At 41.5% G+C, this 26,300-nt stretch overlaps 2 protein-coding genes across 3 annotated transcripts in view; one reads left to right on the top strand and one right to left on the bottom strand.

Annotated features, from left to right (window-relative positions):
• B3GAT2 (beta-1,3-glucuronyltransferase 2) overlaps positions 1-19,430 on the top strand; it is a 169,353-nt gene extending 149,923 nt beyond the window's left edge. Inside the window, exons 3-4 of the mRNA XM_066604394.1 lie at positions 18,381-18,529; positions 19,326-19,430. Of these exons, the coding sequence (XP_066460491.1) occupies positions 18,381-18,529; positions 19,326-19,412 (236 nt within the window). The 3' untranslated portion in view covers positions 19,413-19,430. The remainder of the gene's footprint in view (positions 1-18,380; positions 18,530-19,325) is intronic.
• SMAP1 (small ArfGAP 1) overlaps positions 18,537-26,300 on the bottom strand; it is a 179,713-nt gene continuing 171,949 nt past the window's right edge. For both annotated transcript variants that reach the window (XM_066604375.1, XM_066604383.1), the window contains one exon: positions 18,537-20,768. In XM_066604375.1, the coding sequence (XP_066460472.1) occupies positions 20,631-20,768 (138 nt within the window). In that variant the 3' untranslated portion in view covers positions 18,537-20,630. The remainder of the gene's footprint in view (positions 20,769-26,300) is intronic.

Below are 26,300 nucleotides of genomic sequence, written 5' to 3'. Positions count from 1 at the left end.
TAGAGCTCGATGATTGATTGCAGAAGGGGTTCATGTTTGTGCAGGATTTTTGCGTCTCGCAACGCACAAATCTCATGTGATTTTCACAGCTGTCTGAAAGCTGTCTAAGTCAGCTTGAGGCATGCAGCCATGTGGCCTAAGTAGTAATAGTGACTCCCAAAGTGGCTTCAGTAGTGATAGTGTCCCCTATATTAGCCCCAGTAGTAATATGGACCCCCACAGTAGCCACGGTAGTAGTAGCGTCTCCCCCCCCCCCCCCAATATCAATATACTTACCTCCAGCTTCTCTGCAAATCACCACTGTTCCTCTGCTTGGCGCTGCTGTGGGCAGAAGTGTATGCGCCCAGACTCCTCCTCCCCGCAGAGAAGGAGGAACCCAGGTGCAGACACTGCCGTCAGTTTATGCACCCATGACAGTGCCACTGATATTCATTTTCATGGTAACTTACTCTCCCGAAAGTGGGACAGACATAGTAACGAACCACATGAATGGCCACAGAGAGGGCTCTGAATTCCCACTCTGGCATGTGTGCCATACGGTTGCCACCAGTGGTACATACGATATATATTTTAAGATGCACATACATATGCACACTATGAGGGCAGGGTTGAAGAAACATTCACCCGATCCCCTCTTCTCTCCTCCTGATGTTTTTCAGCTGCCACCCCCTGCAGCAATACAACCCCAGCGTTCTTCATACATCGTTTGATTCAGGTTGCACGCAACTCTCTGTGCTCCCAAGCCTGAGGGTGGGTGGCACACTATAAAGATGGAATCTCAACCCCATCCCCCAACATGATTACCCCTATGCACTGGATCACTGTTCTAAGGCAACCCCACCGTGCTGTTCAGCTGCCAGACTATTTGGTGGTAAAAACATCAGTCTGCCATTGAGAATAAAAGCCAACACTAGTCAAGTCTAACACATTCATGGAGACAGTGTACATACTATATTTACAGCTGAGCTTCTATTTCTTAGTTTCGCGGTAAGGAGTTATGGGAGACTTAAAACACCCATTCTAGTGATCGGTGGGGCAACTAGTGATCATACTTTTTTCACCTACTCTGTGTATAGGGAAGATCTAGCTGATCGGTGGGGGTCCAACTAGTGGAAACCCCACTGGATTGCCAGAACAGGAGGCCCCTGACAGATTGGCAAATGTTTTATAGTCCAGATGAGGTTTTAGTGCTAAGATTGTGTTTGCCTATAATTGTGACTTAGATAACAGACCAGATTTTATTAACAATGAAAGCAGAAATCCGGGTGATTTTGAAGGTTTACTGGCTTTTTCTTGCAACTATAATAGTTAATCAGGTGCTGGCCCCATATCTAGTAATATATATAGTGAATAAAATGGTGACTATTTCATTGCAACCACATGTAAAATACAGTTTTCACTGATTTACCAAAATATTGCTTCAAAAACATGTAATATTGTTTTGAAAGACATGGCATAATACTGTATCATTTGGGAAAGTTAAGGAAGTGTTCCAAAGTACATATGATGTGGATATTGGCTTTGTATACAAGGTGCGTGTTCAAAGTGTGATCAAAGAATCTGTCCATTCCTTGTAAATTGCTTCCAATTGTTTTATCACTCCCAACCCAACATGATACATTGAGTATAAAGGAAACACCATCTGTTTTATCTGCCCCCCCTGAACACATCTTACCTAGTTTGGTTGATGCTCATGATATAACGGATCCATACTTGCACACAGTCTCTACAGTTAAAGGAAGATTTTTTTTCTTATACAGTTATGAGAAAACTTGTTCAGAAGTATACACACTTATAACATACATACTTATGACAAGGCACATTGTCATATTGTTTTGATATTGAAGGGTGGTTTCAAGTCACAAAACCACAGAAGAATTTGGGAGTATAAATTGATAACAACCTTTGACACGCTGAATACTGGGTTAAATTAATCCCCAGGATTTATGCGTGAATGGGAAGTGTGAGACTTGATTGCACAGATAAGACCCCCATCAACAGTAATTCAGGGCCCATAAACTTTCACTCCCTTATCAGTATTTAGCTAAAAATGTTTGTGTATCTCTTATAACAATTCAAGCCTGTTGACCTTTTCCCCCCCTCCAACAGTAATTTAGAGACCATAAAACTTTCACTCCGCTATCAGTGCCTAGACAAAAAAAGTTTGTTTTCTGGTTTGCAGAATTCCTTTTAAGTGCGAACCAATCACATCCATATCTGTGCCTTGTCATAAGTATGTATGTTATAAGTGTGTATAAATATGCATGCCTCTTCAGATCCAATCCATTTAAGCCGGAAGAAGTACCCTGCGTTGGTACGAAAGCTCGCTATTATTACATCATGTATTTTTGTTAGCCATTAAAAGGTATCATATCTACAAGATTACGTCGTTTCTCTTGCTGAGAACAATCGAGAAAACTTGTGAAACAGTTACTCCTGAGTGGGTCGATCACATCTTTTGGATGATCCAGTCTTTAACCATGTTTCTGGTCATGTTACTTGGCCACTTTCCCAGGCCAAGCAGGTCTTTACTGTATTATGAGCTGACATCTATATCTTTATTCTTGAGAGGATACATTATAAATCATATTAAATGCTTGCAACTTGGAAACATTTCTTAAAGGGACTGTAAATAAACAGAAATGTTTCACATTGAGATCAATACAATTACAGTACTGATATTTCAAAATCAGCTCAGAGAAGAAAAGTCACTTGTTTGGTTACAAAGGAAAGTTCTTCTACTTCTCGTTTTATGGTTCATGATTAGCCCCATCTTCCCCAGAGTAAGGCGAAATTAAATGTTTCACCCATGATTTAAATTCACCTTTATCACAGGAGCTGGATCGCCTGTTTTCCTACTGAATGGAGCTGAGCTGCAGTACCAGACGTGGCCCATGCACAAGAGTGGCACTGTTTCTAGAGGCAGAAGCAACATCCAATTTTCCAATCTATGACAACCAATTTAATATTCTTATTTCTTATCCTTCTGTTCTGCATTTCTAAAAAAAACATACATCTTTCACAGGAATAATCCTTCCTTTTCACTACTAGTGCAAGTCGTTTTGAAAACAGACAAGGCATTTTAATTTAATGGAATGGAGCTTATGTAGTACAATTAGTAGTAGTTTGTGTGACGCTGATCCAATCACGTTTCAAATCACAGCCTGTAGAAAGCTATAGGAAAATAATATTTATCACTTTTATACATACAATTAGATGTGGCAAAGCCAAATTCTGCTCAAAAGCGAAACACAACAGAATATTCTGACTTTAATTGGGCATTGCGAAGCTTGACAAGGGAGATGTGCTCCTCCAAGGATATCAGATGGCAATGCCAAGATCTTCACAACGCCAGGTTATAGTATATCCAATTTATTGTAATCCACTAAATTAAAAAGGCCATAGAGACATTTCAGTGCAGAAAGCTTCTTCCTCAATCATAGACACATGACAGACAGCAAATATATTCTCAAAAAAGGATGGTCATTCCTCCTCAATTATACAAAATAGCACAATGAATATGCAGTTATGTGCACCTATAAACAAATCCACTTATTAACAAAGCAAATATAACTTTCAAATGATCAGTCATTCACACTAACACCAGAGGTGATGTTTTTGTGGAAGCCCTCGGGTGACTTTAGCCCTCTGAGGCACAGACTATTAGCACACGCAATCAACGGGGCTAAGGCACTTATCCCCCCCCCCCCCCTGTGGCTGCAATAGTCTCCTCCCCTCTTCTCTCAGTGGAGGGACAGAATGGACCGGACCTACAACTTGGAGGAACTCTCCAGTTGGTCAAAAGGCTCGCACGAGAAATTCTTAGAGACCTGGAGCCCCTGGCATAGAATACGCTCTGAGCTCCCACCCTAGACCCTCGGAAGAGGAGAGACGGTGGCTGTGCTTTCGGTTAGGACTATCTCGAGAGGGCCTCCCATGGAGGGAGATTGCCTTTACAAGCTACTCTCCCACCCCCCCCTCCCACCACCCCCTCCCTTCCCGCGCCCCCCCCTCTCATGTATGTCGTTGTTTGTTTACCTGTTTGTCTAGTCATGGTCTTACATGTTTACATATGGCAAAGCAGAACTAGCACTGTATGTCACGATTCTCGCCTACTAGTTAACTATTGGACTCACAATTCTTACCTGGCTGATTGTTTATTGTATGTAATTTGTTTAAAATTCAATAAAACTCGGATTTAAAAAAAAAAAAAAAAAAAAAAAGATCAGTCATTCATACAAGGTTGCAGATTGCATGTTCAGGATTCTGTGTACGCGCTTGCTGGAATCGAGAGACGTTACGCTCTGCGTGCGTCAAGAATTGCAGGATGACATTTCAATAGTGTTTGTAAAACTAAGAGCTCAATAAACGTAAAAACAATAATGGATAAATGACAGGCAATAAGAATACGTGTGGATAAAAGCAAAAGATATATATAATTGGGATCCAAATTGGAATGTAATAGGCATCATAGTTTTATCACTACTTCTACCAATTCACATGTTATGATACGTAACGTTTTAGAGAAACATTGCCCTCTTCTGCAGCTAGACGATCGCCATTTGTGGACAAAAGATTTCTAATAAGCCCAAAATAACGTTTAGGAGGGAAAAAACTATTAAAAATGTGTTAGCTCCTAGCAAATTGTACCCTTTAACACCTTTAGTGGCACGCCTGGAAAATCTCCAGGGTTTGCTGCACTGACCATGCAGTTAAATCCCGGAAGATTTCCGTGGACAGCTCTAGTGCTGAAATGTGCAGAGCACTGAGCTGCCATCTGAAATCTTCCAGGGTTTTTACTGCATACTCAGCACAGCAAGCCTTGGAGATTTCCCTGCCATAATACCAACTCTCAAAGTAGTACAGTACTTTAAAATACTTGTGAGATTAAATTGCATTGTTGACTCATTTAAAAAACCTGCCCTGTGAGGCATGACATGGTAATAATAAACCTGCCACTGAAGGCGTTAATGAAAAAAATGAGTATACAGAAACTAACAGGTGGAAAACAATATGACAGGAAGTTATAGCTGCAATCTCCCTCGCTGCAAAAGTTATAGTAGTATATGTAAAAGGGTTGTTGAGGTTCGTAGCCAGGTATACATTACCCGCCCCACAGCTCTGCTACATACATTGTTCATCCCAATCAGAAGCAGCACAGCACTAGAGATGATGGACCTGTGATGACATCACTTCCCCACCCGCCCCCTGATCACATGACAGTGATGCTCATCCCGAGTGAATGACTTATATTCTCAACCCCTGATCACATGACTGTGATGTCATCAAAGTTTCTGCATCCTTGTGCAGATTACCGGTGGACTACAAACCCCCTGCAGCCTATGAAATACTAACGAACACCTAGCCGGATAGAAGACGTGTGCACATAGGACCTGTAATGATGTCACCATCATGTGATCAGGACGACAAGAATGGAATTCCGTAGCAGCACACAATGGTGCAAATTCCATTGAGGAAACGAAGGTTCGGGTTCCCTGTGTCCGTGGCTCTTGCATATCACTTGGATCTCCCACCCATACTGGGTTAAACAGAGTGCTGCTGGTTACACTTCTCTTTTGGTCGTTATGTGATCGGGGGCGGAACATGTAACTCCCTCACTGGGGACGAAGGACCTTTGATGAGGTCTCAGTCATGTAATCAGGGGCGGAGCATTAAGTCACTTACAAACCCACTCAGTCATTCATTCATGCATGGACAGACAGGTCTTCGTTAGTAGTTTGACTATGCATCTCCGTACACCTATTAATAAAATAAGGTCAATTTGTGCAAAAGAGCTATGCAACGCACAGCGTGTCACGACTTACCATGGTGGCACATGAAACAGATTTCAATGTCTTTCAAGTGAACCTATAGAGCACATTACTGAAAAAGATAATAGATTTGATACTGTATTTTAACCCTTTGCAATCCAATTTTGGATTCAGGATTTCCAAGGGGGCTCTTTTTTTATGCCATTATACAATAGTGCCGTCTGCTGGCTAGAGCCAGTACTGCGGTATGGGACATGCTTGAGAGGCCCCCGACAACAGAGCGGCCAGTAATATACAGTAAGAATACCCTGACAGACGTCTTCCGACATCGGAGCTGTACAGCCTTCAATCAGAATGTCTGAAGACGTCAGACAGTGGATTGGAAAGGGTTAAGAGTGAGTTAAATGTTTGGGATTTAGACATTGAATACAATTGTACCTTTGGGGCTTAATAGGATAATAGAGAATGTATATTATTGGTCCTTGATTTTATTGTCTCAATTATATATTTTTATGTTTTTATTCATACAAATATATTCTATATTTTTTTTATTGCCTGTCATTTATCAATTATTGTTTTCATGGGTTTTACGTTTAATTGGCTCTTACTAGTTTAATACTTGGTATAGTAGTGCTTTTCCACTATTCATCACAGTGGTTAACGACTGGATCAGCAGTGGAAATTCTTTGTACGGACCATTGAAATGCAATCCTGCAATACTTGGCAGATACATAGAGTAACGTCTCTCTTGATTACGGCAAGCTTGCATGTCTTAAAATTTGGCGCGCGCACACAGAATCCTGAACATGCAATTTGCAACACTGTATGAATGATTAATAATTTGTAAATTATAGATGTTTAGTTAATAGGTCGATTTGTCTATAGGTGCACGTAATTAAATATTCATTGTGCTATCTCGCAGTTAGGGAGGAGTGACCACCACTTTATTGAGAATATAAATTTGCTCTCTGGCATGTATCTATGAGAGGAAGGTGCTTTTTGGTCCGAAATGAGTCTCTATGGCCTTCTTAATTTTGTGTATTACAATAAATTGGATATACTATATTCTGGCGTTATGAAGGTCTTGGCATTTTGACCTGATATCCTTGGGGGGATGTGTATCTCCATTGTTAATGCACTCTGGATTATTTGGAGGTCCTTACTTTTGGCGATTGCAGCATGCCCCGATACATTATTCCAGCCTCAATAGACGTTATGTTCTGAGCACAACATCAGAGGGTGAGCAGATTCAGCATTCATTCCACTTGCCCTTTGTGAAGATTACTACTCAAGGAAGTGCTTTGCCTTTTTTCTTTTTTAGGTTCTTCAATTGTGCATTACAGTTTGCCTTATGTCACTTTAATCAGGGTTCAGGAAATGTAGAACATCATGACAGAGAAATATCCATGTCTATCTAAAATAATAGCTCAAGACATTCTAAATTGCAAGTTAGCGGCACAATAACTCCCAATATCTCAGCTTTTTTGGCCCAATTTGCTGAATTTTAAAGGTCTTGAGTGGAAGCATTAATCTAGAGAGTAATGTAAAGGACGGGAACATTTTCTCCAAAGAGATGCAGGGCCGGTTTACACAGAGGATTTACTTATGTGACTCCATGGTTACAGACGAGATAAGAGCTGTAGGCACAGAATCAGAAGATATTGTTAATCAATGTCTTCATTTACATTTTAGATGCACTGGAGCATTAATAATTTAGTTGTAAAAGTGTATTTTTAGCTTGTAAGCATGCTAAGACAGTCTGCAGAATTAGCCATGCTTCACACATTTCATACAAGTTCACCTTCTAAATATCTGACCGACTCAGTTGTACCTTCAAGAACCTCATGCATTGCTTCCTGTTAGAAAAGAAAAGCTTTTCACAGCTTTGTCCTGCAAGAATTGGCACTTAATATTTGTTGTATCTTATCATGACTTTCTGTTAGGTACGTTTATTATGTATTTTTCTGTTTCAACTTAAGACGACCCTCAGGCCCAAGTCCAATAATAAACTGAGCTTGTGTAAACTATCAAATTTGTACCCTACTACAGATACGTTCAGTCTTCTATGGATAGGTATTTCTAGGCAGGATCACTCATGAAAACCACAAGATGTGCTAATCAAAACAGGTAGTACTTTTTTGCATTTCCGTTTTGGCATCATTGCCTAATCAGTGGAGATCCAACAGCAAGGACAACTCCGAAGAACAACTCATTGCTCCCAGCCAATCAGCCTAGTATTGTTAAGGAACCCAATTCAAATAAATGGGTCTGTGATGTAATTTCTACATAGTGTTGTAGATCAGAGGGATAGCTGGGGGAATAAGCAGGGCATCGTCAGAATCGAAGTCAGGGTGGACGCAGGCTCTGCCGAACATTTTTTCAGCTGACCTACTCACAACTTTTTAAATCCTGAGCTCTGCATAGCACTTCCTCCTCCTCCTTTCTTCATTGGAGGCATCATGGGATCAGGAGGGGGATGAAAGGAGACCAGCAGCATTCCAGCTTGGGCGAGTGATGTTTCGGCTATCAGTCTTAATAAATGCTGCCCACACTTCAGGATGCTCTGGGACCCCATTCTCAGGATAGGGACCAGCATTGGTTTGCTAGTTACAGCTGAGTACATAAATATTTAATTGCTTGAGATGTGTGTACACAACATTTTTTTTCCCAATACTGAACATTGTGACCATGCACATGGAAGTTGAATTAGCATGTATTAAAATGAAGTTTAAAAAATGCAATCGGGAAACTCATCTTCCCTGTCTTATTCCCATATCATCTTATTATAAAGTAACCGATGACTATTAAAAATGTTTCAGTGAGCATCTCATTTAAAGTTAATGTGGGAAACTACAAAAATGGCTTTTTATTTAACACCAACACGGAAAAGAATTTTATAGTTACGTTGTAGAAATCAACGATGATTAAATATGGACGAGGTAAAATTCTTACAAAAATATATTAAAAGTTATGCTGAATAATTGACAAGGTGACTAATTCTGTATCGCTACTTCTACTACATTATCCTCAATTCACTTAAGCAGTAGTTTAAATTTTAATGGTCTTCAAGCCAAATTACACTTGCAAAATCACCTCTATAATAACAATATGCATCGCTCCTGTTGCTTTGCAGTTACTACTTCCACATTCTGAAGCCTTCTTGTCCCCAGCTGTTAATGATGTCCTATATTGGTGACAATATACACGTATTAGCATTATCCTTGGACATCAGTACTGGTAGGTGGATTATTTACTATAGAACCTCCTGGGTGGCTCCTAAAAGCATTAAATACAAATTATTAGCAACAGACTCAAAGACATCAGATTGAACTGAACTCCGACACCAAACACCCCAACGCATGTTCTGCATTACTTCCACGGGGGATGAGGAAGTAATACAAAACGCGCTTGGTGTCAGAGTTCAGTTCACTATATGGGGATGCACATATTGTGAAGTGCTATCTTCTTTATCCCATCATTTGTGTTGTTGCTCTGCAGGGTTAGTTGAGCCACCTATGTCTGTTGATGTGATTGTCCTTATTAGGGCAGTGTGATATAATACTGCTATTGGTTGTGTAGGTTAGTAGGTAAATGACTGTTAGCAAACAACATATATTTGATATGTGGGGTTTACTTGGATTTGTTTGTGGGAAGCACAAACTGCAGTCGTTACTGCAGTGTACTAATCTATATTACATACACTTTGCCATGAGATGGAAAAATAGAAGAAATAAATCATTTTCATCAGTTTGGCTGGAACACATGTGGTGCCTTTACTTGCTTTTTTACTAATATCTAGTACTTCTAGCTTACATGCATGTGGTGGGGTTTATTCATGTGGGCAAGTAATGTGTCTATGGGGCTCACCCGGATCTGTGACCATGGATATTCTAGCAACACTTTAGTGCAGTGATTTATATTTTGTGTACACAATTTTGGGATACACATTTGTCTCCAGGGTTTCTCCTGTGCTTCGCCTATATTTTGGAACTCGCTACCTCAATCCACCAAATGCTATGGTGCCTGGGAAAGCTTCAAAAGGAACTTGAAAACCCAGATGTTAAGACAAGCCTACAACCTATAGTATCCCCACTGCCACCACAAGACCTGCTCTCCTTACTCTGTGGTGTATCGTACAGTATTATATATCTCTACTTGTACAGCAGTATATTAAATAACAAATCTCATGTCTGCTACATTATGTATAAGAAAAATGCACCTTCACCCGGAAATGCCTCCGTGAAGACTAAAACCTAAGTGATCAACAGGTCTGAGCATCTGTGGGCTTTATGTGCAACAATGCCTTAAACATTTGTCTAGTTTTCTCGTATCATCATGGGTTACTCCAATTACATACTGTGTATATTATACCTGCAGGCCATCTCCTGTTCTCTTCATATACCCCTTTTCTATAGTATAATTGTCACATAGTGGTTTTTAACACTTGACGGATAGCGGAGCCTCACAATTACATGAGAATAGCAGCATCCTACAAAGATACATTGTCGGAGCTTTCATCTTTTCAAATAGCAGCACATCACATGCTTGTTTTTCTCCCACCTGTAAAGAATTGCAAATGAGTACACGTTTTATCACACAATGTAACACTATGAAGCAATGCAGGAGTAAAGGCAATAGATACTTCTAACAATCTCTTTCGGGATCAATAGCTTGATGAAATATACTGAAGGCTTTATTTAATCATGGACAGCCTAGATGGGGAGGATGTGACTGCAAGGAACAATGTAGACAAGAGTCGCCCATTCTGTGAAGCTATGGCTGCTACAGAAAATACTTACCCCGTCCGTCATTCTTAGTGAAGCCTTGGGGGCACGCATGTTGTGAAACAAGGCGATATTGTAATAGCTGAAACGGCTGCAGCTACCCACCACATATGGAAATGATAAAGTAGTGCCAATGACTAACCAAAATGACGCGATCAAGTGACGCACCTTTCATACAAGCATACCTATTGGGGCAGATTTATTAACGCTCTAAAGGTGCATTCACACGCAGAGATAATCGCTCAAAATTAATCAGAAACTGACAGTTTTAAGCAATCATTTTGCATTAGCTACATTTGCATGTATTTAGAGAACAGCGTGTGTTCTGTTTTCTAAATACATCGCTTTTGTTCTCCCGTGGGCAGTCGGCTGAATACAATGCTATCAGCGCTGCTCGCGGAGAACACAGCATGCCGTCCCTGTTATCAGGGACGACAACTTTTATGCTGAGCTGAACTCAGCCATGGAGAAAAAGTGCATGGTAAGTGCATGATGGGCACACATTTAGGCCTCAGTCAGACGGGCATTTTTTCGCCCGATTTGCGCATGCGTCCGGCGATTTTTTTTAAAACCATTGCTTTGCAATGGTATCGGACATATGAGCGCTTTTTATGCGCTTGTCCGATAAATTATAGAACAGAAATCGCAGATCGCACCTATCTGCGATCTGTGATTCCTGTTCTCTTCTCTATATGCGCTCAATGGGGCCGGCGGCAGCAGCGCCGACCCCATTAAGAACATATAGAAGACAAATCATTCTTCTCTGCCACAGCTGTAACAGAGAAGAACGATGTTTGCCCATTGAATTTAATGGAGCCGGCAATACAGCCGGCTCCATTGAAAGCAATGGGCTGCCGGACAGCGCTGGATGAATTGTCGGGAAGGGCTTAAATATATAAGCCCTTCCCTGCAATTCATCCAGAAATGTGGTAAAATAAAAAAAATATATATACTTACCTTGTCCCGCCAGACGGAGTTCAGCGCGGCCGGCCTGCAGTGGGTGTGAAGGGGGTGTGAGTCAGACCTACCCCCTGATTGGCTCAGCGCTGAGCCAATCAGAGGCAGGTCTCACTCACACCCACTGTATTGCCGGCTCCATTGAATGCAATGCGCTGGACAGCTCCGGCCCGCTTCTAATGAAACGCGGCTAGGAGCAGATTTTCGGGCGATTTTTGGGCCCCGGTCACGCGATTTGCAGATGCGCATCTGTCATGCAATCCGCAAATTGCACGAAAAAACGCCCGTGTGACTAAGGCCTTACACGCAACGGCCATCGCTCAAAAGCCATAGTTTGGACGAATTTTGAGCAATTTTCGTTACGTGTAAATCAGCCTTTATAGGGGAAAGAAAAAAAAAACTATTGTAGGAATAAATTGCACCAAATTAGAAAACAAGTGGCTCTCCATAAATTTTGCATTTGCCTGTGTGATATGCGGAAACAAGACACAAAATTTGAAGAAAAAAAATTGCAACTTTCCTAGGTTTGTTCTCCTTGTAGTCTTATGTAGTTGGGCTAACCAATTCATTTTGCCACATAACATAATCCTCTGATCTCCTACAAGTATAAAGATACCAAAAATGCACATATTATATCATGACTGATGCCGCCATTACTGCTCAAAACAAGGATCTCCATCAAGGTTTTAAGCCCATCTCCCTTACCTGGCATCAGTAAGGCCTGTGGCACATGAATATATTTGCGTGCACAATACGCAGTGAATAGAACCCATTAATTTCACTGGGTTTGTACTCAAACATATTTTGTGCTAACAAATATGTAGCATTTTCCTGCACATTTGCGCAGGGAAAGAACATATTGAACCAATTACACTAATTGCCCATTTCAATGAATGAAAGCATGGCTGCGTTTTTTTGCACACGCAAATGCGCATGTTTTGCGCGCGCAGTAGGTACCATAAAAAAAACGATTCAATTTACATTAAAGGCAGACTCACATGAGCATGTCTGTAAAATGTAGAATGTATAAGGCAACATTTTACTGCTGTGTGAGCTGACGTTTCATCTCACGCACGCTGTCATGCGCAGTCTTCCTGGTTTCTACTGCATGTGATATGTGGTAAAATAGAAAATGCTGCGTCCTTTAATACAAAATCGACGCAAATGTGAATGGATCAATGAAAATCAATGTGCTTTCATTGGATCCATGCACAGCATATTGTGCGCGCATAAAGCGCATGTAAATTAAGCTCGTGTGAGTCTGCCTGAAGTTTAAGTTATTTCAGTTTAGCAGAAGTATTACAAGCACCACAACTGGCAATTTAGGCAGAAAAAACGTGTAAAGGTTTGCTAACTTCTCAGAATGTTTAGTCCAACCACTTCTCCCTATCAGGTTCCATAAAAAGCTACTTTTAAATTCCTATTTGTCGTATTTAAAGCTACACAAAGGGTAGTAACCTAACTGCAAAGCATCCCATGAAACTGCGCGGAAATCCCATCTAGGGCAGCAATTAACAGTCCTGCTAGAATTACTGCCCAATTTCGACATATAGCAGGGATTAACCTGCAACAGCTGCAGTCCTCTGAAAAGCCACAGCTATCACTTTGTGATATTCTAGCACGTTGTGCTGAATGACAACCTCTGGGCCCGAGGGGCGACGCTTCATACTCGCAATGTTTGGAGGTCTTCGAATCCCTTTGTCATGCACTGCAGCTAGCAGAACACAGAACATCAGTATCGCCCACAGGGTTTCTCCGAGGAAAATCAAATACTATTTTCTAGGTTTTTTCTTTTTGTAAAATATATCCATTAAATGTGTTTACATCAAATTGGAATTCACCACTTGGGTCAGGTTTCCTAGCACTGGTTTCACATTTAGCTGTATGCAGCACTGGCAAGGGTTGCGATGCATCCAGAAATTCGACAGTCTGTTAAAATATGGCACTTTTTAAAAAATTTTTTATAGACATGTCTGATTTTTTTTTTTAAGCTGGTGGTACTTGATCAGGTTATTATGACTAGAATTGCCAGTTCACAGGAAATGCTGGTGATGAGTTCATATCAGTTTGTGATCTACAAACTTGTATCACATATGTATGTATCAGTCATTAAAATGTTTTTATAAAAAAATCTTTGCAGTCCGTTATTTTTGGATAAGTTGTGTAGAAAAAAGAAAAATTCAGGTTGGCAACCTGGCACCAGCCTGGAATAGATGTCACGGCTCAAGTATGAAAGAGGGCATATTCAGTCAAATCACAGAATATGGTTGTAAAAGAAACCCAGCACAGTTTTGATAGCAATCCTTCCTGCTTTTTGAAGAAATGTGTCTGTCTTCTTGTCAACTATTGTGTTCACTGTCCAATGCTGCTGATGGGATCAAGAACACCCTGCCAAAAGAGGAAAGGGTCTCAAGGAGGGAAATGCTTTTATTAGTGGCAGTAGAGGTTCTTGGAGTTTACCTTAAAGGGGTTATCTGATTTACCGGACAACACCCCCTTACTGTGGCTGCCTGTAGCAAAATAAACTGAGCAGTACTTACCTCTCTTTCGCTCTGGTCCCGGCGTTTGTTGTGAACCCAATATAAAACACACAAAATGATAAGGCTTATACAGCAGTACTCAAACTCTGATGTTGATGAGTATCCATCATCATGGTGTTCATATCAGTGGCGGATGGTGGATATTCCTGCTCGCCATGTCCTTCCTTATTATAAATATCCCATGATGACCCTGTCAATTGCCCATACAGGAGAAATGCGTTGGGTTGAATGAAGCATTGGTCTTAGGCTTTTGTAGGGTTACAGAAGAGTTGGCCTTTGTTGAGTGGGGGCGCTCGTCATGGCAATCACCCCATAGTTAGACATGGTGATCGAAGGTTCTGTATAGGGTCAGTATGCTATTAGAACATCCCCTTCAATATTGGATGACTGTCCCTGGAAGGTTAGGTCTGTGTAGTACCATCAACATCAGGGTTTGAGTCAATAAATAGTGAATACTGCAATAGCACCTGCTGTATAACCCTTCACATGAAGATGGCTCACATGTAATTTTTATCATCATTAATTTGTGTGTATATTGGGGTCAATAATGGTTTTAAAGTACCTTTAAAAAACTTTTATACTTTTAAAGGGGTATCTTTCAGCCGTGTTAGTTGCCCAGAGCGGGTCTGCAGCGCTAGATCCCGGCAGCAGCAGAGAGTTAAGGACTGCTCAGTTTATAACTTTACTACAGGCAGCTCTATTAAAGGGATCTTGTTCAGTAACCAGACAACCCCTTTATCATATAATCCAGTAAATAGTGACTGAAGCACAACATGCTAGTGAGATCGGAACTCTGTTATGGATATATTCTGTCATGCGGAGTTTAGTGTTCATGTATATATTTTATATTTATACACACATACACAAATTCTTTTCCCAATAGATTTGTGCAGTTATGACAACTTCCGGACCAAACAAAGGAAAAATTGTGTTACTAATCTGATGCTATAGGGATGGAAAAAATCATGCCTATTTAGCCCCTTAAGGAAACGGCCTTTCTTTGTCTCCTCATTTTCGTTTTTTCCACCCTACTTTTACAAAAATCAGAACTCTTATTTAGCCAAACCCTGAACTGAACATCATGGAATGTTAAGGTGGTTAGGAAAAAAATTCCAATCTGTCCATATTGGTTTCTTGTCTGCTCCTTATAAATGTGTGGAGACTTAATGCTTTCTTGTTTGTGGATTCCTCCCAAGAGACTGAGGGGTGCAGCTTTCACACTTGAGGACTAGTAGCATTCGTGCATTAAATGAAGAATTATTGATTTCAATCCATTTGTGGAGTGTCAAAGCATGCTACAACCAGTTGGAGAGCTGCAGGCTGGGAAACACAGGTTTAAGTTATGTGACTGTCTGGTTATCAATTACCTACTATTATTTTCTTCTGCCCCAGATGTTCATGTTATCCACTGTTAAGTATAAACATCAAACTGAGTGCATAGCAGGAAGGCTTTTTTTTGTCAAAATCTACAAGAATTGTATTCTAGACTAAAAGTGACCATAAGCATTCAGTAAGAACAGCAATTCCTCCAGAGCCCCTTCTAAGAATGCACATTTTGTTCAACCAAGCATGCATCTGTCTTCAATCGGGAGCAGGGAATAAGTGGTTGTCAGACACGGCTAGTGGCAACTTATCTCCATTGAGAACACAGGATTAGGTATGCCGAAATTAAACATCCTCGATTCTTTTCTTTCACTAATGTCTGCCAAACATCTAATACACATTAGATAATCGAGTGGTCTTGCTGAAAATGACAGGTTAAGCAAACTTTACTCTACTGCGTATGGTAAGGTGACCAGACATCCTGATTTAGGCGGGGCAGTCCTGCCTTTGGGTCCCTGAGTCCCATCTTCCGCCAGGACCCCGGTGGGACAGCCATTTATCCCGCTTTCAGGATGTCTGGTCACCATTGTGATTATCAGCTGGGGTGCTGCAGCTCCCCGCCGGTAATCACTTTGCAGCGCTGTGGCGGATGCACACACTGATGGCAGTATGTGCATCCGAGATCTTCTTCCCACCGCCCTCTCCTCTTTAGTTTCAGCAAGAGGAGAAGGGAGGAGGCGCTGCTGCGGGTGCACACACAATTCCTCCAGCAGCAGCGCCGAAGACCAGAAAGAGGGTAAGTATATCAGTTTCATGGGGTCGGATGGTCACTGTTACTACTGGGGTTGATATAAGGGACACTATTAGCAATAGCGTCTCATATATCAGCCCCAGTAGTAATAGTATTAGCACTGAGGCCACTGTGGGGATGGAGGGGGGGCACTATTACTGATGACCACTATGGGGGTCACTATTACTCCTGAGGACTACTATGAAGAACACTAGAACTACTGAGGGCCACTGGGAAGGGGGGGGAAGCAATTACTGCTGAGGGCTACTGTTGGGGACGCCATTACTACGCTACTGTGGAGGACACTTACTACTGAAGGCTACTGTGGGGTTCACCATTGCTACTGAAGCCACGTGGGGAGTCACCATTACTACTAAAGGCTACGGGGAAGGGGGGGGGGGCACCATCACTACTGAGGGCTACGTGGAGGACACTATTGCTACTGAGGCCACACTGCATGTGGCAGCATAAATCAAGCTGACTTACGGTATATTTACACATGGCGGAAATGCTGTGGAATGTCCACAGCAGAAATTTCTGTGGCAAATTCCGCAGCATTTTTGCATAAGAAAAAAACCTGTCAAAATCTGTACCATTGGTGCGGATTTTGAATGAAAATCAGCCGCGTATCCACAGCTACTTTTATACTATGCGGCGCTCTTCCCCCCTCACCTCCTCTGTAGGCTTCTCGCAGTAAGTGCTCCCCGGCTTCCAGTTCCCAGCGGCCTGGTCAGTTGATGCTGGTCAGGTGAGGCCAGTACAGGCCACTGGGAACTGGAAGCCAGGCAGCGGAAGGCCAACGGAAGAGGTGAGTGGGAGCACCGCATAGTATACAATCAGTTGTGGGTACGCAGCTAATTTTCAGTCAAAACTCACATCAATGGGATGGATTTTGACCATTTTTTTGGATGCAGAAATGCTGCGGAATTTGTTCCATCTTTTTTGAAATGGCCCTGTACTTTTTATAAAGGACAGAGGTAAAATCATGTGTTGCAATAAGCCCCACCCCTGACCACACCTCTCTGTCCCACCGTGACACTGGGAAAATCTGGTCACCTTATGTATGGTCACCTTAAAAGTCTGGTAGATATTTTTTACAAAATAATTCTTCACAAATTCAGTGCAAGTTAAAAGGGACACAGTGAATAAGCATGTATAGAAAGACACTAGTAATTATTAGGAAATTATAGTACCAGTGTTTGCTAATGCGCCACTTAATATAGTGAAAGGGATTGGAGTTGTAAGCACACGGCTGCTGGTTGAAGGCCTGTGGTGTTTGAAAGATAGTAGATAGCTCTGCCACACACACACACACACACACACACACAGTTCTGATACATGTGCGACACACAGAGCTCTGCTACATGCGCGTGTCACAAACACACAGAGCTCTGCTACATACATTCTTCATCCCATTCAACAAGGATCTTAACCAACACTGCAGAGTCCTGCACAAACTAATTACTCCCGGTCATGTGACCCCGGACCCATCGCACACAGGTAACTGATCGCATGGCTTTGTGTTTCTCACACGCACGCCTCTGCAAGGTGAAGGACCTGTGATGAAGTTACTGTCATGTGATCGGGGCGGAGGTCAGAGCCCAGGTAACTGATCACATGACGACGACATCACAGGTCCTGTGAGCACACGGCTGCTGTCAGGCTCTGCGTGTTTTATGCTTTAGGACCTGCAATGATGTCAGTCATGTAATTGGGGCGAAGCATTTAATGGACTCACGGAAAGGCAGTCGTTAGCACTTTGATGTGCATTAAGATTTTAGCTTGAAGATTTAACTGAAATTATTTAGCATTCCCAATTGACGGCTTATTGATAAGTCTTTACAACCCAAGTTACACATTTTAGTGTAAATTAAAGGCTTCATCTGAAGTAAAGACACCATCAAATTGTGTATTTTTATATATGGAGAATTGGTGGATTGCACAGGAAAGATTTAAAGTTACTGTAATACACTAATTCATATATTGTTCAATTCTTTCTGAAGCAAAACTCCTCTTGGAAGCCACAGCTAAATGTGCAGAGGAAAAAACATTGCAGCTTCAACCAACTTGTAAAACCTTTGTAAAGCGTTGACTCTTAAGATCATAATAAAAGCTCTTTCTCCGGGGTCCTCTCTGCAGACCTCTTGCTATGACATTGTAGGTCCTCCTTTTGATCAAATAATAATGGGATCTTCCAATCTCTGTTCTCTTCCAGGATTTGCCGTGAGCCTTCAAGTGATCCTTTCAAGCCCTAAAGCTGTGTTCAAACGCCGAGGTTCTCAGCCAGGAATGCAAGAATCCGATTTTTTAAAACAGATAACCACAGTACAAGAACTTGAGCCCAAAGCCAACAACTGCACAAAGGTAAAGCTGAATTGCAATATTTGAATTTTTATTTTGCAGATACCTTGTTCGTCATAGTTTATGTAATACTACATCCAATCCATACCTCTAAAATTGACAATACATGAAAAGTTCAGAACAGAATCAATTCATATCTCGAAGAACTGTGCTACTATTCCATTGCTATATATATACACCAGTTACAACTTCACAAGCTTCAAGAGAAGCATTGATATTAACAGAATGTCTTGTATTCCAGGATGACCTGACAAAAAGAAAGAAAATTATAACTAAAAAGGTCTAATTTGGAGATTCTGCTCTGAGCATAAATAAAACAAATGAAAAACAAACACGTAGAATTAAAACCTTTACAAATAAGAAGTAAAAAGAAAAAAAAAAATACCAGGTCAATCCATTCATGAAGAAAAATACAAGAGGACAATTCTGACTCTAAACTAAAAACCAGAACATTGTCAGCTTTTTCTATTTTAAATGTAGTCTTGAGTATTTATATAGAGGTGATGAAGAGAAATGAAGAAGTGGTGCGACGTAACAAATATCCCGGACGTCATCTGCCAATCACTGTAACAGGAACCTATAATAGATACATATCGAGCACTAACAAGTCCTCAAAGAATTTCTAAGAATGAACTGCCATGGCCCCTAGGATAGAGAGCCAATTATACAATGCTTCTAAGTAGAAAGTGAACTAGTGAAGTGTATGGTGATATAGTTCCTATTTGGAAGGGAAGTTTTTGTTTCTTTGTAAAAGCAGCATATCACAAAAGGGTAACAGATTTGTACAACTTTGTTACAGGTTCTTGTGTGGCACACTCGAACAGAAAAGGTCAATCTAGCGAATGAGCCCAAGCATCCTCAGGATACAATTAAAATTGAGGTATGATCATCAATTGTCATGGAGTCCCGAAGAATGAACTACCCACGGATCCGTAGCTCTGGACTTAAAGAGATGATTAAGAAGCTGCCATTCTTCAACCTTCCCTGATAGTATGCTGGCCTTTAAATGAAGCTTCAACTTACAGGGATACAAGGAACCATCTCAGAATATTTTGGACATTTTACCACTTGTGTGTTTCTTTGTACATGGTCTGCATGTTTCATACCATGGTTTTCAGTTCAACTGGATTTTCGGTAATGATATGAGGCAACTCAACAGAGTAACCTGGAAGGGTGTCAGTTGTTTCCCTAACGAATGAAGGTAAATCTTTCGTCACACATTCTAGAGAACATTCCACTTACAGAACAGTTAAGTCATTTTCCTTGTCAGTATTAAGTAAAACTCTAGCCCACGAGGCTACATGAAATACAAACAGGTCTGTAGGTTTATAGATTAATACATGGGAGAAAACATTTCTTCAATACTAGGCACCTTAATATGTAAACACAATTTACAGAAACCTGGATGTACTTGCTCCGAAGAAACATATACTGTTCATTCATGAGAAAGTGAATGAGGTCTTAAAGGAGGAAAGAACGCATGCAACATTACACCATACTGTATCTTCCATGAAAACCTAGAATGTATATTAGATTGCCTTAGAACACGTCAAGGAACGTCCCATCATCCAGGCTTAGGTTTCTCCCAGTTATGATGTTCAAGACACCATAAACATCACAACTATTGATAAATGCACATCCAAAAGAGAGACACAAAAATGGTTCTCAATGATACATTTACAATCAATTTGCATGATTAAATATACTTGAATATTAACAGTTTCTTCATAAGGACCACAGGATAAGTAAGGAGGTGGCTTAAGGTGACACTTTGAAAAAATTTGTAATTACTAACATAATACCCATTACTCTTAACAACCCTTAGTAGTATTTCCTTTAAAACCATTGCACAAAAAACACATTAGTTCAGAGACATTAGTTAAAAACCACGGGTCATGGAAAACTGCTGATATGTAAATGTACCTTCTACTCCACCACTATCAAATCCAATCAACTCAAACTGACAAGGTAAGCAAATACGCTCTTCGTATGGACATCTGGAAGGGAAAGAGTAATATATACATATTTAAAACAAGGGGCATGGTGTGCATTAAAGCAAGGAATGTCAAAAGGATCATCTTTATTGTAGGTTTGCTGGCTTCTCTCATTTCCAGAGTTGTGTGCTTAGAGTCTGTCCAGCGGCGTTTCCAGACCATCCTGCTCCGACAGTGTTTGCCGGTTGACCAAAAGCCATCATATTGCTTGCACCATTCAGGCTCATCCCACTCATCTGCTGATTCATCTGTGAAGCACAAGAACAAAACACTTTAACATAAGCACAAGCAGAAGCCGTGAGGGTTTCTAATGCATGGTACCACCACTCCATGTCAACCATAAATCGACTCGGTATGTGATCTGTGTTCCATGTCTATATTCCCACAATGCACACAAAGGAAGACACATTCAAGTAAACCTACATTTCTTAAAAATTTGATAACTCTGGCATCATTACTTTAACCCCTGGTCATCATTTTAAAGTGATCAAATTATTAACGAGGCAGACTAAGAAAATTTATCCTAATTTCTGACCGGATATAAACCAGTGCAAAGAACAACAATCCGCTAAAAAGTAGATAACCATTTCATAGAGTTCCTACTAGTTCTGGATATGTTTGTCATGTCATTTGCTAAAATAAATTATTGTAAGCACAACCTTGTCATGGTAATAGTCTTCGTCTGTTTTTCAGTATAACTCTAAAATGGTTACTGATTAATGTTAAATAATGCAATGTGCTCTGTCATTTTAGTAAGGGATTTAAAGATCCTTTTAAATGGAACGATTATACTTTAGATTATCACTGGATTGTGCAAATCTGAACAATCATCCTGGTAAACGCTGCCAGCAATTGAGTGACGCATAGTAATTAGTTTGGTTATCATTCGCCGTTGCGTTTGGGCAGGCATAAAATCAAACAATCGGCGTATGTAAACAGGCAGCTGTACTTCTATGAACCACTGCCTGTTTACTGTGAATGGGGTGGCTAGAAGTGATCTTCAGCCCGCCTCACCTCCATTCGCTGACAGTCATCTCTCTGGAGTGAAGCACAGGAGCCATGATCGCTGGGATGACTCTCGGGAGCTTAAGTGCCCAATAGTCATCTTGTGTAGAAAAGACCCTTACGTTAGAGATTTATTTGACTTTTTAAGTCACTATTGTTACATAAATAATTGCCCCAGTTTATAATTATAAATAAATAATTATTTATTTACTAGATTGTAAATGGGGTATGAAGGACATTGAAGAGAGATTTAGGCCGGCTGCACATCGGCAGGTCCGATTCCACATGCAGAATCCCGCAGCAGAATCCGACCCTGTGTCCAGCTGGTATCCGTGCATACCTGCTTTCTGAAATCTTCTCTGTACTGTGGATAGTCCGCATGGCGAGCGGTCAGACATGCGCAGTACAGATTTAAAAAAAAAAAAAGCAAAAACAAACAACTCCGCTTTTCCCACATCATCGCCTCGCTCAATTTGGTTGAGATCTGAGGAAGTTGGAGGCCAAGTCAACACGTTGATCCATTTTCTTAAGGAATGGTTTGAAGAACCTGACAATTTTTGCACTGAGAGGTGCATCATCCTGCTGAAAGAGGCCACTGGCTTCAGGGAATACCACTGCCATAAAGGGGTATACTTGGTCTGCAACAATGCTTAGGTGATATGCGTCAAAGATATAGCTATATGAATGCTAGGACTCAAGGTTTTGGGCAGTGGTCAGCATGAACACGGTGACTAGTCTGTGGCTACGGCAGCAAGCTGTGATTTGTATGTTCTGAGACCTTTCGATTATAGCCAGGATCAACTTTTCAGCAGTTTGTGTTACAGTGGCTTTGCTGTGTGATTGGACATGATGGGCTAGCTTTCGTTCACCATGTGCACCACTCAGCCTTGGATGCCTATGACCTTTCTCCCTGGTTCACAATCTATTCTTCCCTGGATTACTTTTTATTAACCACCACATACTGGAACACCTGACAGTTCTGGGCTATTTTGACTTTGTTGTCTACCATCACAAATTGTGAGTGTTGCTCTGCTCTTTACGCTTGCCCATTTTTTCTGCTTCAAACATATTGAGTTTAAGAATGGACTGTTGCCTTATGCCTAAGGGCTCTTTCACATGGGCTTTGTGATTTTCGGCTGCCTGCATCATGGTCGAAAATCGCATGAATGAGAGAAAGACACGACCAAATTGTGGCTAAATCTCCCGTTCACATGGCCGGGTGCAGCGTATATACGCCACAGCCCAGAATTCCATGGGCCAGGGGGAGAGACCTTAGTGCTGCAAAAGTCTCTCCCCCTCACCTTGTCGGCTAATCGCGGCAGTAGAAGCCCCTATCGAAACCCGTTGGAGCTACCGGCAAAGGAAGGGTGAGGGACTTTAGCAGCGCTTGCCATGCAAGGCAGCTCCCATAGACTAGGGAGAGAGGAGCAAGGACACTAGCAAAGCGGGCCGATGCTAAACTCCCTCCCAATTCCCCTTCTCATGGCTCACATAGGCTCCCATAGGGAGTCTATGGGAATGGCCTGCGCTTTCTGGCAATCTCACCTCTGTGAGATCACACAATGTTTTTATGCCCAGCACGGACCTTACAGGCGCGCATTCTAGACAAGCATGTCCTATCTTTTGCAGATGCGAATATTTGGCGCCTCTAAAAAATAGACATGTGAACAATTCATAGGAAACCAATAATTCTAATAGGCATGGGAAAAAAAAAATGTGACATTACACTTCATTATATGGACTTCAAATATATATATATTGGAGAGGTCTTTTAAAAAGGTGACATATCTAAGAAGTTACTAAATATCACAAATGAAACGCTTTTTTATAAAAATGTGCAAGCAAATGCATGGCTTAACACCGAACATGTCCTTTATTCCAGAACCAATCCTCAATTATGCTAATACCCTGATATTGTTACCATCAGAGGAATATGCATCAAAAACCAATATAACAGTGGCGGCAAGAATGCATCATAAACCATCATATGGTCTCGCTGAACATTTGCTTGTGTGATAAAACACAACTCCACTCAGTTTGTTCGGTAGTTAGCAAAGTCCTCTGAAAGAAAGACACATTGTGTTGCCTGGGCTGAATCCCCCAAAGCTGTGAAGCAAAGCCATTATTGATACATTATTGCAGCCAGTAACCAAATCATTCAGACGTGCCAAAACAGTACAGATCTCTAGTGCCCAACGTAGTGCCATAATGTCTAGCATGGGAGGACATACTAGCTAATGCCTTACTATTTGTGTACCTTGTTATGCTTTGCAAGGAAAAAACAAGACAAAGCATGAAGAAAGGTAGAAGTGTAAACAAACAACACCATGCCCAGATCTATGTATGTGCCATGTAAAGATGCCAAGAAGAATGCTAGTAGGGCTTTTGTGCTTTCCAATTGTTTCCTGATGAGCATGACTGCGAGGACCAAGTTTGTCTGGTGTTGTGTATGTTTGGTCTGAGATCTGTCTTGTTCGTTCCACACATCCGATGGTGGTCGGATGCCTGAGTTTAGCTTTGCCCATTTCCTCCATCTAAGGGTGGTTCACATCTGCATCCAAATCTCTGGACGGAGGATCCATCACAGATGTGGCTGAAACCACCAGAAGAGAAGATGGCCGGCTGGGCAGAAAGCGGGTGCACCCCATTATAGTCAATGGGGTCCGCCCAGCACAGTTTGGTTCCAACCAGGGAAACGAACGGAGTAGAAAACTGGAATCCTCAGCCCAGATGTGAAAGCACCCTAATGCTGGTTGAATGTCTGAGGTATATATCCTAAATCCACTGTCTACTGCTGGACACCTGAATCCCTTCCGTCCGTTGGTGTGCAGCTGAGTTAACCATTTCTTGTTTGCTGTGTCTGGTAATTGCTGTGGTCTCTGATCTGTTATGTGCCCTGTTGGCATTTCCATCTGCTGTACGTCCTTCTCTATCCTCCATCCAGAGACAGTCTACGCTCCTTAGGTTCATGACATGGGGCCCTCCCTATGTTGTGGAATACTAAGCAGCCCCCTAATGTATGGTGTGTGTTCACAATTATATGTTGAAGGTCTTCCAGGGACAAAATACCGATGGTCTGTCTGCAACCTGCTGGGAACGGTTGTTTTAACTTACCATTGTAACAGTAACTATGTCCGTTGTCTGTTATATGTCGTAAATTTGATGCTATTTTTCGTGATTTTCGATACCACAATTTTTTTGCAGATCTAGCATTGTGCAACTTATTTTATTATATATATATATGAATTTTCTCACAAATTCTGTACAAATGGTGGGAAAAACTGTGGCATGTTCCGTTGCATACAGTATCTCCGTACAGTACAACAGCACATGGGGTGCTTATGGTGCCATAATAAAGAGCTATAGGGACTTTATGTGTTGCATTTAAGGGTTCTTGCACATGCTATGTGCATGGGACCCAAGGCAACGAATGTCACTTGTGACCACATTTCCCACCCATCAACTAACATCTTATATATCAGCTTCCTGGACCATTATATAGCAGAAGGGGTGTTACCCGCATTTCCATCTCAATTCTCAGGTTTTGAGTGGAGTAAGGCCCAAAAGGGGTTCTATCATCAGAAAAAAAAAAAATCAATACTCACCTATTCCTCCGCCGTAAGTCTTCTTACCACATCAGCTCCTCGATGATCTTGTCCTGCCTCCTCCAGTCCACCAGGTCATATTACCTCCAGCCAGCCGGATCCTCTTCATCCTGAGAAGTTACGTCCATTCTCGTCAGCCTCCTTCCTGCAGGTCAGTGTAACCGGTCACTAGTGACATGGGAATCTTGTGCTGGGCTATTGCCGCAATTACGCATTTGCGCTGTCTGGTGGCAATATTATATGAAAACTCGCGGCAAGACAGCGCACATGCACAGTCTCAGAAATAGCCTGGCATAGGATTTGGCATTCCCTGCTAGGCAGTGAACGCTATGTCACTAGTGACCGGGTACACTGACCTGCAGGAAGGCAAATGCCAAGAAAGGACACTACATAACAGAAAGAAGAGGATCCGGCCGGCTGGAGGTGAGCAAACCTGGGAGACTGAAGGAGCCAGGAGAAGATGCGATAAGACGACTGCTGGGGGTGGAATAGGAGAGTATAGTTTTTTTTTCTTCCAATGATAGAACTCCTTTAAATGTGGGGGGTGTGTTACTTTGTGGGATTTAAACTAGTTTTAGAGGGCTCAGAAAGAGCTATTCAGTCTGTATAGAAGACAAACGATTGTTCATACGATCATTCATACTTTCTTAACCATTAGTAGTGCATCCCTAGTTCTTACTGGCAGATATGCTTCTGTCAACAATTTTTCCAGCAGGCTAAACGAACTAATCAGCCAACAAACAAGCATTTGCTCTTTTGTCAACTAATTGCTGCCCTATAACATGGGACAAAGATGGGGTGAAGAGACGTTCTAACCAACATTCGTACATGATGGCTGGCCTGTGTGTGAGACTCCGGCTTTATCTAGGAGAACGATGATGAAAGGTCTGAACTGTAAAGCATTGCAAGGTCTAAACTGCCTCCAAACACGATTACCAGATGAATATTCTATTCAACGCCGCTGCTTAATCAAACAGCACTGTCATCTCCGCCACTAAGTAATTTTACACAGGCCAGATAAGTACTCCAAATGGGCCATTTGAAAGATGCTTTTCTTTTCAGTAGAAATCAGATGATTTTTCCTTTAACAATGCAGAGGTTAATGACAATACAATTTCCCGTCTTTGTGATAGAAGCCTTTAAGCATGGTTTATCATTGTTAATGGGAGC

The sequence above is a fragment of the Eleutherodactylus coqui genome, chromosome 1 (genome assembly GCF_035609145.1).
Source record: "Eleutherodactylus coqui strain aEleCoq1 chromosome 1, aEleCoq1.hap1, whole genome shotgun sequence".
Classification (NCBI taxonomy): Eukaryota; Metazoa; Chordata; class Amphibia; order Anura; family Eleutherodactylidae; genus Eleutherodactylus; species Eleutherodactylus coqui.
Note: the sequence above shows the minus strand (reverse complement) of the source record. Positions and strands in the feature narration are given on the sequence as shown.